Genomic DNA, 13,035 nt, shown 5'->3' with positions numbered 1-13,035 from the left:
AATAATTAAAACCAAGTACTGAAATCATCTTGGTCCTGCTCCACACTGCCTGAAACAGTTATATTCAACTTGCGGTCAAAAACGACATCGCTGCTCAGGTTAGTCCTAATCAATCCAGTTATAATTTGAACAGGCGACAATTCCCTTTTGCTTGCTGACATCACTAAAAAAATGGACAAAGTGATTGTGACGTCACTCACTGACCTTCCGTGGGATTACAAAGAGTGTTTTTGTGCCACCATGTTGTACAAATTGTAACCAGAGACAATAGGGAAAAGGGGGGTACCAAAATGGTCATGAAGTCCAGGTCTTTGACCGTATTGGTGCCATTGACTTTCACTGAAACGGGTGGCTGAAATACCTATACTGGAGTCAAATACGCAGCAATGTCTCTCAACAAGACCAGGAAGTGAGCTTCAAAAAAAAGCCTGGTCTTGGCCCCTTGGTTGACATGCATTATGTGTATTCAGTAGATTTAACGCAATTAATGTAATGTCGCTCACAAACAGACTTCCATGTAAGGGTCATGGTTCTTAATGTTTTTATTTAATCAATCATTAAACTAGGAATGGATGAACAGAGAGCAATGTTTGTAAATATAGTCATTAAGCCCATGATTGAGCCCATGTGTGTTTGCGTGTGTGTTAGTGAGTGACAGTGTTGTTCAGTGTGCATGAGTGAAAGATTGTGCATGTTTGTATGTGTGATAATGATGCGGGCACGTATTATCATGAGCGCGCCTTTGTGTGCTGAAGCACACATGATCATGAGCGTGCCGTTAAGCATCAAAGTGCTCAAACCCGCCACTTCCGTATCTTTCACTCCCAGACAATTTCCCACCTTAAAAATAAACTTTTACAAACTCTCATAATTCACTGTACATCTTTTCTCTCACGTCTGTTGCATTAATATGTGAATGAAATGGTAAATGGTAAATGGACTGCATTTATATAGCGCTTTTATCCAAAGCGCTTTACAATTGATGCCTCTCATTCGCCAGAGCAGTTAGGGGTTAGGTGTCTTGCTTGCTTAGACACTTCGACACACCCAGGGCGGGGTTTGAACCGGCAACCCTCCGACTGCCAGACAATCGGTCTTACCTCCTGAGCTATGTCGCCCTCAATTAATACGTTTACGAATTAATACGTGCACAATGAATTCGCTTGGCATGGAACAGCTGAGAGAATTGTATAAATGCTGTTTAAATGTGAATTGCTTTTTATTCATTACTCACGCTCAAATATGTTTGTCACATCTGGTTTCCCACTCGCAAATGGCAGGCCAGGGTATGCGCATTGTTATAGGAATAAGCGCACCTATTGTGTTTAGCGAAGGGGAGGGGAGGTGTAAACTTTGTTTGTATTGTATCTAATTGCCCAGCAGGAATTTGAATGTGGTTTGTCCACTTTAGTGGGAGGCTGAAGAGTTTAAAAGCCAGTCGGGACTGCTGGGGGGGATAGGTCTGAAAAACTGCTGTGAGTTATTGCATGTGTTGCAATGAGTGCAACTTTGGATTAGACTAAGACAAGACTGAACACTTCTAAATATTTATTATTTCCTTTTTTGCTGCTGGAAGAAAAATTAAAAACAATATCAATTCTGCTGAATTCCTGCCTCCTGATCCTTCCTATAACCTCCCTTGACCGTGAGACACGGTTCACCCTAGGACAGTATTTATGTGTGACATATGTATGTATATGTGACATTTGTGCACAGTATATTTGTGTGTGTGTGTGTGTGTGTGTGTGTGTAGACAGTCTCCAAACTACCTCCCAACAGGAGTCGGCTGTGAGGTCGCAGGATTTTCGAAGAGCACGGCTCTTGCTGCAACACTGCAAAAGAAACACTGCAGATCAGGCACAGCACATCCTCAAAATACGTAACATTCACACCACAGGCTACATACCACTGTTGCTCTTCCACTGTCCTTCTGGTAAAGCTAAAATGCAATGCCTCCACTTCCCCCTCTATAATAATGTGCTTGTGAAATAATGCCTACAAGGTGGGTCATTGTAGATACATTGTATTTAAAGTGAACTAGAATATAATTAGGGAGGTCTAGCATCAAGTATAAATTATTTCACATATTTGGTTTATTGTTGTCTGTTTTTTAGACTACTGAGAAATAAGAGCTCTGCCGTGTGACTAATTGAGAATAACTGACCTCGATGATTAGTTTGCTAGCTGGCTAACATTAGCACAGCAGATTTTCTGTTATCAGATTTCCTTTTTTCCCGTTACGAGTGGGAGTAACTGTGGGTGACAGCAAGATGAAAAACATTAGGGAGCACGCGTTACTTGAGTAGGTATGTCATCCTGAGAGGTAGGCAGTTATTTAGAAAACCGAGATGGAGTCCCGGGTCACGGCGACCCTTCTACAGGCCTGTGAGAGATTAGACCTCAATCCTGTGTCTGGGAAGCGCTGTAAATCTGCCTGTTCTTTTGTGATCAACGTTTTACTGAATGCAGGCAGAGATAAATATGACATACAATGACTGTACGTTAACTTTTGTAAGTCAGTCTAGATAAAAGCCCCCGCCAAGTTAATATAATGTAATGTAATATGCAGGCTGCACATAGATCATTACATTACAGACAATAAAAAGTGATGGTTGAAAGAACACAGGATGAATTAATAAATAGAATAACTGAGGAGAAACTAAAATAATGCTCTGGGAAGATGTTAAAGAGAAAAGTTTTTTTTATTATTCACTATTTATATTTTGGTTTTAGTGTTTGTTTTGAATTTCTCAAACAATTTTTAAGTGCAATCAAGGATATTTTTGATACTTACAGAAGTTTATGAAGTCCTGAATCCTCCATAAGCTATTTTTGATTTGTTTGAAGCGTATTTTCTTGTCTTATGCCAGGAACCCAGAATACACATACACCAACCATTGTAAAGCTGACAGGATGTCATAAACTTCTGTAAATATCTTTCAGTGCAGACAGAAATCCCAGAAAGTGATCTATGGTATTAAATGGAAATGCCATATGTTCATAAAGAGCCAGTTGTTTGCCATGAATATACAGTATTAATGGAGCAACTGACAACAGAGACTGTATATACAGCAGAATATTTACTGAAACTATTCTGGTTGACATTAGCACCCCAAAGGCGATTTGAACCGGCATTGCTGAAGTTATACAGCCAGTTCTTCATTTGTTTAACCACTGCACTAAGCTCTTACACTGATCCAGGCCTCTGGTAGCCATTGCTGGAGCAGGTGTCCACTCTAGGCCGGGTGACCAGTTTGGGGGGCAGATCCGGGTGGATGTGGGGTTTGGGGCAGTCCCTCTGGTCCAGCGACACCAAACTCTGAACAGAACCACTGTGGCTTCGCCGACCTAGGGAGAGGAGAGAATGCACTCAACTGCCCACATAAAGCTAAATCTCCACCTCACAAATCTCCACATTGCATTAAGCTCCAAACTCCCAAACCAACACTCTCCCAACCTAGCTGGAAAAACTCACCACCGACACACTCCCTACAAGAGTACACACTCTCCCTGCACTGATTTTTATTACCTTTCCACACAGAGTGAGCCAAACAAATAAACATGAATAGCAAGGTCAACATAGTGACTAGTCGGTATCACTTACATCTAGTTTTATTTTTAGGATGTGCTCATCTCTCCATTCTCCCAGAAAAATAAGGCAATCTTGTGTTTAAAGGATGGCATTAGGGGACTGAGGAAAACTTTTTCTTCAAGTGTTCCTATTAATGGAGTTCATTATATTTATCAGGAGCAAATACATGTATGTTCTCGACTATCAGAAATATGCTAAATAAAGAGATTAGCCAGGAGATATTAATCGCTCCATGTGCGATAAAACCAATTTTTAAATCACTGAAAAGTAAACTATATTAATACTACAAGCATTAATACTAAAGCTGTAAAAAAAAAAAAACACTAACTTGGAATGAAAATCATACTGAATGTAAGCATACAATCAAAGAGAATACTGGTGATAATAAAGGTTTAAAAATGCTTGGTAATCAGTTTTACTCATGTCTAAATATTAAAAATAACTGAACCCAGGTCAGATTAAAGTGAAAATAGAAAAGGATATTAACATCATAAAAACCTAGATGTAATTATGAACAGACCTAGAATTCAATTAACTAGAGTGCTCCCCCTCCCCCCTCCAAAAAACAAAATATTGCCACGCTTGATATATATGAGCAAAAAATTCTGCGTAAACACAAGTAATGAGCTATATCACATGATGTGAAAAACGGAAAATTATAGCATTGCAATTACTCGGAGGAAAATAACTTTTTTCAATTGTAATTTTATGAGAAATTGTATTTATCTGGTTCCATTCAAAGTTCAGCATAGGAACTTTCAGATGAGACTAAAACTTTCTAACGAGACTAAAAGTGGGTTTGGCATCAGAAGAAGGACACTTATGTTGATAAGGACGTCCTACTTATGGTGAAATATGGTGTTGGGTCATTGATATATTTATCCACAACTAGAACTTATCACAAAATAATGATAATTTAGCAGAAAGGAACAGATATAAACTGCAAAAACATATAATAACATATAATATAACATATAATACATATAATTACCAGGGCTGAGAGTTAAACTGTAAAACCGGAACATTGCAACTGGAAAATTGAACATCATGGGTAATTTCCATGAATGAATTGAAATTATATTAGTTTCCTGAACTGACAGAATTGACACGGAATTGACCCAGCCCTGGCCGTTCTGACCATTGTACGGTCAGCCCCCTGCTTTACTCAGACCATGTGCAGACAGAGGAGAGACAGGGCGGCACACCTTCTGAGATGTGCAGAGAGCGCAGGGAAGGAGTGGCGGAACGGTTGAGGGGTGTCGTGCTGGCGCTGCCAGGGGAACGTCTTCCCCCCGCCGTGACCGAGCACAGACTCCGGCTGTCCTTCGATTCGCCATCCGTCTTGGCGGCGTCCTCTTTGGAGCTGGAGTCGGGGCTGGTGGTGCCGAGCGAGCTGATGGTGCCCGGGGTGGTGCTGGCAGTGCCGGAGGGGCTCTTGGGTCCGTTAGAAGAGGCCTGTGAGGGTGACCAGCAGGGGGCGACAACGGAGGAAGAGGGCTTGTCTGGAGGCTGTGAGGATGAGCCTGTTTTGGACGAGCTGTTCTGCTCAGACGAGTGGGAGGAGAGGGACTCAATGCTGCCCATAGGGGTACTGCCTGGGCTGCTGCTGAATGTGTCACCTGATTAAAGAGAGAAACAGACAGAGGAAGTATGAGAGGGAGAGAGATGGACACAGATGGACAGACATGGAGAGGGGGAGAGAAGGTAGGGGGTTGGAAAGAACCTTCACAAGGAGTGTGACTGTTCACCACAGAAAATTCCCCCCTTTTTGGATTCAATGGCGCCAAGCACAAAGATAGTGCCCGCAAAAATGATCCTTGGTCCTGGCTGTGAGCTAGGACTGTCACTGGCTATTTATGGACAGGCACCTTCTAGCCTCCTCCCGCACATTCCTGAAAGTTTCACCAAACAATCTGACACAAAAACCTCATGTTTGTGTGTGAATGTAAGTGTCTGAGTATGCATGCTTGTGTGTTTGTGTATTTGTGTGTATTTGTCTGTGCAAGAAACCTGTTCTCATCACCATAGATTGGAGATGCAAATATGTGTATACAAACATTACAGATTAGAGGCAACGTGTTTTTCGACCTTGCAGGAAATTCCAATCGCAGAACATGCTGCGGGCGATTGTTTCCTCTGCTCTAATCCGTTACATCGGTTTATAAGAATCTCGCCAATTGTTTATTTGTTTTGGTTGCATTTCAGCATGTCTCCTGTCTAACAGTGTTACACTGCAGGTGGGTGCTGCTCAGCACTGTTTTCCAATAACACACAGTGATTAAGTGTTTTTCATCCACTGAAAACAGCTATGGCTTTTTTGAGTGCATCTTGTGCTTGTGTTTCAATACGACTATTTCACTTACACACTTTTTTCCCCCCCCAAACTGTTTTCTTTAACAATTGTGCTCAGACATACTCTTTTTCATAATTTTGAGCTTTCTCATAAATGGAAGCGATGCATTCCAGTTTGCACCAGAGCTTGATATTAATAACGCATAATTCTTCGGGTTTTGTACAGGTTTGGTTGACTGAGATGGACCTGCCGGCTGCAGTGCATCACAAGGACATCTTTGAAATATAACTGAAGAGGAGGATATTTACTGTGTTGCTTAGTCTGTAAAAAAATAGTTCAGTATATAAAAAGGTTTCAGTAGGACTAATATAAATTATAATAAAAAAGGAAGAAGTACACATAATAAATCAATGCCTAAGGTCCATATCCAGCTAAGAAAAAAATACACAAACTAAAAGCTAATGCATGAAACATCTTCCTCTAGTTTGTAGACCATCCTGACAACATCATTTGTCTGAGGAAGCTTTGTTGAAGGGAAAGAAATGGACGTGGCATTTCCTGGACAAGAATATGAAACGAGACTGCCCGTTGCTATGACCTTGATACGGTAGTATTAAAGGGAAAAAAAGAAGTTGAACCAATTGGCCTTAATTCAACCAAACCATCTTACCTACAGGTAATTTATGCCAAGTAAACCACCCTCTTTTACAAGTGCACTGCAGGCGCTCTCCAGACTGTAGTCAAGAAATTACCTAAATTGAGTTGGACACACATTTTGCCACAGCTGTGAGATACCGCTGACTCACAAGACTGACAATTGCGAAAACTGGGTTCACATTCTGTGTCATTTAGGCACAAGCTGGGGGTTTGTGTATACAGTACAGTATGTGCATGCGAGCTTGTGTGTGTGTGCGTGTACGTGTGTGTGTGTGTATGTGCATGTGTGTGCGTGTGTGTGTGTGTGAGCAAGCATTAACTTGTAATACTATCTTTGTGGGAATCAAATGTCCCCACAAGTATAGAAAGATGAGGAAAATGTATCTTTGTGGGGACCTTTTGCTGGTCCCCATAAGGTCAAGAGGCTGTTTTAGGGTTAGGACTTAGGGTTACGGTTACAATTAGGTTAAGGTTAGGGTTAAGGTTAGGTATGTAATGTTTGGGGTTAGGGTTAGGGTTAGAGGTTACGGAATGAATGTTGTCAATGGGAAGTCCTCATAAGGACAGCAGTATGGGAGTGTGTGTGTGTGTCTGTGTGTGTGTATGTGTGTGTGTGTGTGCGTGAGTGTGTGTGTGTGTGTGTGTGTGTGTGCGTGTATGTGCATGCGTGTGTGTGCGCATGCTGTAGGTACAGAGAGACTCACTGTCCGCGTCAGCCAGGCACAGGGTGGGTGTGTACAGGCCCCTGGGTTTCCTGGGCCCTGTAGACAGGCAGATGGCCTTACTGCGGCGGGAACTGGAGCGGGGCTGTGGCTGAGGCAGGGGAACATTGGGATCTGGGGCTTCCTTAAAAATCTGTGAGGGAGGAGGGACACATTACCACATGTTCATATATTTCTCTAGCTTAATTAATAAATGAGTACAATAAGTTTTTTAGACTAAGGATGAAAATATTGATACACAAAGTTTAAAAATAAATAAAATCAATAAATCCTGATCCATCTTAATTTTGGGGAATTCAATCACCAAAATGTTTTTGGTTTTTATTTTTACACAAGGGAAAAAAACAAATATTAATTCATATAACTTTTTTTTTGAACATAACTTACAGTGCATAACTTGCATGCACACAGTGCCACCTGCTGTCTATATCTGATATAACATATTTTCCAGTATTTATTCTTTGTCAGGTATAAATGACATTAACAAGGTCATTATTTTGCCTGTGCTCTTTTGCAACCCACATAAATATCCCTGTCTCCACACTGTTGTCATACTGCAAAAGCCTGACCTAGGATTACAAGTTAAATGTAATCCTGCATCTTTACTCGCTGTTCTGAATGTTAGCCAGGGCAGGCACTATTGCACACATTATTCAAGTAAATGCCCGTATGTCTCTCCTACATTGCAAGCAGACCTGGGTCAAATGTGTATTTTTCTTGGATTCAAATACTTTTCTGTACTCTACTGATCTTGCCTGGTGTAACTGAGGCTGCCAATATGACCAGAAAGCGGTATTTGCACTTTTTGAGAGTATTTAATTGGTTCCAATACACCAGACAACATCAGTAAGCGTAGAAAAGAATTTGAATCCAAAACAAACATTTATTTGCCCCAGGTGTGACAGCAAGTCTCACTGGATGAAAGAATCTGCTAAATTAATGCCATTCAATGGAAATGACCATTCTATGAGATTTAATGGTAACCAATTTAAACTAAAATATAAACACATACACAACAAGCATAACCATGCCTATCATTGCTACAGTACTTAATAATAAAAACATGGAAACATCATAATTCTTATGATTAGAAAAGGCCATTCATCTAGACCAGGGCTGCCTAACCCTGCTCCCGAGATCTACAATCCTGTAGGTTTTCATTTCAATCTTAATTTGGCAGACCTGATCGTATTAATTAGCACCTCAACGAGATCTCTAGCTGTTGAATGTAGTGTGCATTGTTAGGGTTGGAGTGAACACATACAGGATGGTAGATCTCCAGCAACAGGGTTGGGAATCCTTGATCTAGGTTCATGAACTTATGCACACTGAGAGTATCCAGCAGTGCATCAAGCTTGGACTTCAACACACCAGTATCTCTAGCTAGTACCTGACCTGTCAAACAATTACATGCACTGACGAGTAATAAATGACCCATTTCTGTGTTTTCATTGGTCCTGGCATGTATCCTGTAATGCTGCAAGCTACACTATCATCCAAGTTTACAGTGACTAACAAGGCTGCAGTGTTGAACTCTGGGGTCTAGTGTGGGTTCATTTCCAGGCTCTCTTGCCTTCTCATAGTTTTCGATGAGGATCTCCACCACAATGTTCTGGAACTTGATGTTCATCATGGCCGCCACGGTCTCCTCCTGGGAGCGCATGAGCGTGGGGCCAAAGATCACTCCCAGGTTTGACACAGTCATCAGGTTCATCTGGCTGTGCTTGGACACCCTGTTTGCAAAAAATAAACAATGTTACCAGAGTTACTACTGGGTCAAAATGTCACATGACAGTCTGGCCAAACCAAGGAACTCTCTAAAGTCTAACATCAGTCTAAACTTGAGAACTCTCACATGCCTGTGACTGTCTGTTATCCCCCTGCAAGTGCAACTTTAGTTCTTTGGGCAAGGCTCTCCTGACTTTTACAGAGTCTAGGTTAAACAAAACAGGGGGCAAGAAGTAGGGGTCTTTTTTTTAGCTTTGAAGCTTGACTTTTGCTTTGTTGATGCTATTTTTCAGATTTTATCTTTGAAGTTCTTATTTGTTGCATTTTTCCTTATAATTTTTTATTAATTCTCTTTTAGTTTTTTTATTGTGTTTAAAACACAAATCTGAAAACACAAATTTCTATAGAAATATGTAAATACAAATTATACAAATTAGATAAAGTAAGCAAAATAAATAAAAATGACAGAAAAAATAAAACGTTTTATACAAAAACCAAACAAGCATGAAAAAACGTATTAACAACACCAGGAAACACAGGTAGCAAGTTTCTTTCCTTTGATTATCTCTTAAAGGTCATCACATAACCTGCACATTCTCAAGCCCTGGAGATGTTTCATCCTCTTATCATGGGTCTGAATGCAATTACAGCCCTTCCTGCATAGAGCAGTAATATGTCTGCGCTTCATCCATGCCTGGACCTCCTCCTGCGAGCTGAGCAAAGAGGTATTTAACCTTTAATACAGAAGGATCCTGCAAATGGGAACCTCCGTCAACCAGTCAATAATTCATGCTCACTTAACCCGCAGGTCATTTTACACCACCGGACGTATTCATAAGTTATTAATAACATTATCAATGAAGACAAAGCCCAACCCCTGACTGTAGAGATCCGTTCTGGCACCCAGCCACCCGTCCGTCAGCGCCTCCTCATCCACTGATCCCACAACAAAGGCATGCGATGTTAGGGGCCGCAGGACATTAATGGGATATCAAGTTCATAATTCCCAGTGTTTGCACGTCCAAAAATTAAAGGGAATAAAGAATGTCTGTACCAAGGGCCAGCACCTGTCTGCTGAGCAATCACAGGATGAGGCACATGTAAGGGCAGTGAAGAAAAGGGTAACTAGTGTGCCTCGTATATTTAGAGCTTTGACTATAATACAGTACGACTCCTGCAATACAAACCACAGAGTTACAGACTGGCCAGTCAACCAATACGGGGTATGGAACTGGAAGCATCATACAAAACCACACCAAACCAAGTAAATTTTATCACAGCTTATTATTACTGATTATTACTCTATTACCTTACATTAGGTTAGCGTTCTTACATGCTAGTTGAATGTACTGATGCAAAAACACAAGCACTAAATATAAATGGAAAGGCCTTCAACTACAAAATGTCATTTCTTGTAATGAAAATGCAATTTTTTCATGTAAGATAACAAACCAAGAGCAAGCCAAATCAAGAAAGAATTCATATCCTTAAAATATATTTTGACATCAGTGAAAGTTGCAAAAACAGTAACCTCCATTCCCAAAGCATTAGTATCCCTCAGGTTCGGCTGCACCTTTCATTTACCTTGCTCAAAGTACAACAGCAACACCCCATTTGGCATTTGCACAGAATTTTAGTAACCTTTTGGCCTCCGAATCCCATTCCCTAACCACTACGCTGTACTGAAATGTTGACCAACTGTGTCCTTTTTTCCCCCGATGAAACTTGATAGCCAAGTGATGAAAGCACACATGTTTGAAGAACACCTACGTGACCAGGTGTTTAATCAGGATGTCCAGCATCTCCTTGTTCTTGTCAGGCAGCTTGTGGACCAAGGCATGGACAGCTTGGACCCTGTAGTTCTGATCGTCTGACTCTGAGATATAAAACATCAGGCTTTAACATGGAAATCATGCCTCAAAGGAAGCCACCACTTTAGGGTGAGAGAGAATGTTTGCACATCTGATGATTTGGCCAGATCTAAATAAGATACGTACTGGAAATTCTTTAACTCTTAACATGACAATGTTCTGTTACCATACATTTATTTTTAATTTCATATGTGTCTTTACCAACTTTAGATGGACACAGGCATTTTACATTTAGCATAGAGTAGAATTTATATACAAACAGCTATTTATTTGCTAAAGCAAATTGAGACTGGTTAAGATATTTTCTAAAGGGCACAACAGTAAAGGAAAATTTCAACTAGCATTTGAAGTAGCAATAAAATCATCACATACAGTTGCCCCAGTTACTAACTACATGAAACTTATATTCCGTTTGACCAAATTTAAATATGAGGGGAAACTATTTAAAATTCTGCTGCTGTTAGGCCTTTGTTTACTTTCCTAGGGATGGATAAGATTTGTGATGAGCACTTGTTATTGATCTGAGCCATGATGTACATCTGGGAAGTACATTAGGAAGGGAAAATGAAAATATTATGAGGTTTTAAATGGCAAGCAGACTGACAGCTGGAGGAAACGAGGCGTAAATCTGCGCCGTTAACGACATCCTCCCCGGGGCGTCTGTCCAATGCCAGCGCTCGTTCTCCTGAAACTGGCGTTTCACTACTTACTGACTGCCATTATGAAGTCTTTGTGATGCCGGTACGTCATGAGAGGCTCTGCGAGGCATCTGGTGAAACAAAAACAAGGGAAAAAGGTGAAGGCAATGCACCGTTTTAACATTAGAGAATTTCGGTGTGGACCAGGCACCTTTACTTGGGGCCAAATCCTTACAATAACACATTAACTGCATAAATTAGTTTCAGCTTGATTTTTAAATTTTTTTATTGTAGACGCATAACAGAGGTGCTTTGCTGCGGAGTATAAAAACAGTGATGGTCAGTGAAACAATATAAAAATGCTCATGGTATTAGCTTCAATTAATTGGCCAGATGTTTACAGTGACACAACCTTTCTTTCTGGCTTGTTAGTGTGACCATAAATTCAGGCCTCAGAGGTTCAAGTTCTGTTAGTGTATTTGTGCTCAAACAGCATATAAAGGAATCCCTGGGTGAACTTAAAGCTTTATTCAGTCATTAGTTTTCTGGTGGTGAGTTTGAGCTGAATTTCAATTTTGATTAAGATTATTCATCCGAATAACAAAGAAGCGCTACTAATCAAGCACATCATATTTATTTGTTTGTTTAAAGGGCATAACATCTTTTTTAGCATAACATCTATACTTTTCTTCCCGAAGTGATTCAGAACAGAACAGAAAATTTGGATCAGCATTCAATTCAGTAGATTTCAACAGCTCAGTGAACCTAATCAACCACTCATTGAAAACCACTCATTTTTTTTTTTTTTTTTGAGGAGTACGCATGATTAGGGGGAAAAAAAAATCTCCTTTCAGGTAATGAATCCTAGTTTAATTTATATAGTTATGTTCAATTCATGTGTAGCTCTCAGACACCTGCTCTTCACATGCCTTGGGACCACTCTACCTTACCATTGTCACGTGACAATTTGGGTTCTCCCCTACAAGCATCCGGAGCAACTCAAGTTCTTATTAAGGGAAATGAGAATGCCAGGCAAGAAAATACAGATGTACAAGAGGTGGGACATGAGAAGAGGAAAGGAGGAGGTGTGGACAGAATTCAGCATGGAAGAAAGAATCACTCACCATTCAAACAAACAGCTACATTTTGTTTATAATAATGTTTCTTGTGATTGAATGTCTATTTGTTATTATTCTCTGTGAATTGTAATTATGAGTTGCACACTTTGTGTAATGGATCCTAAATTCTGCAAGACTGCTACATAAATGATGAATAAATTTATCTTACAGCTGGCTCTTCTGCATGATACTTACCTACCAAAATATATTATTTCACTGTTCACCTATAAGTTTACTCTTGCTCAACATTTCCTGCACTTATTACATGTATTGCTTTATTATTTACCTTAAAAAACCAACAACTGAAAGTTTCACATGCTGGTTCAGTGCATGGCCAGCCTGTCAATTAACTAGTCAGCTATGCGTTTGGAAAAATACAAAGAAACTGCTTTACCGATGTGGCCATGTTACAATGC

General features: G+C 40.3%; 1 protein-coding gene across 2 annotated transcripts in view; it reads right to left on the bottom strand.

The window, feature by feature from the left end:
• arhgap42a (Rho GTPase activating protein 42a) overlaps positions 1-13,035 on the bottom strand; it is a 92,703-nt gene that overhangs the window by 8,350 nt on the left and 71,318 nt on the right. For both annotated transcript variants that reach the window (XM_064352105.1, XM_064352106.1), the window contains 7 exons: positions 11,574-11,632; positions 10,763-10,868; positions 8,838-8,997; positions 7,247-7,397; positions 4,798-5,211; positions 3,192-3,348; positions 1,770-1,832 (listed from right to left, as the gene is read on the bottom strand). In XM_064352105.1, the coding sequence (XP_064208175.1) occupies positions 1,770-1,832; positions 3,192-3,348; positions 4,798-5,211; positions 7,247-7,397; positions 8,838-8,997; positions 10,763-10,868; positions 11,574-11,632 (1,110 nt within the window). The remainder of the gene's footprint in view (positions 1-1,769; positions 1,833-3,191; positions 3,349-4,797; positions 5,212-7,246; positions 7,398-8,837; positions 8,998-10,762; positions 10,869-11,573; positions 11,633-13,035) is intronic.

Source organism: Anguilla rostrata, chromosome 9 (genome assembly GCF_018555375.3).
Source record: "Anguilla rostrata isolate EN2019 chromosome 9, ASM1855537v3, whole genome shotgun sequence".
In the NCBI taxonomy this organism is placed as follows: Eukaryota; Metazoa; Chordata; class Actinopteri; order Anguilliformes; family Anguillidae; genus Anguilla; species Anguilla rostrata.
This window is presented reverse-complemented; position numbering and strand designations above follow the sequence as displayed.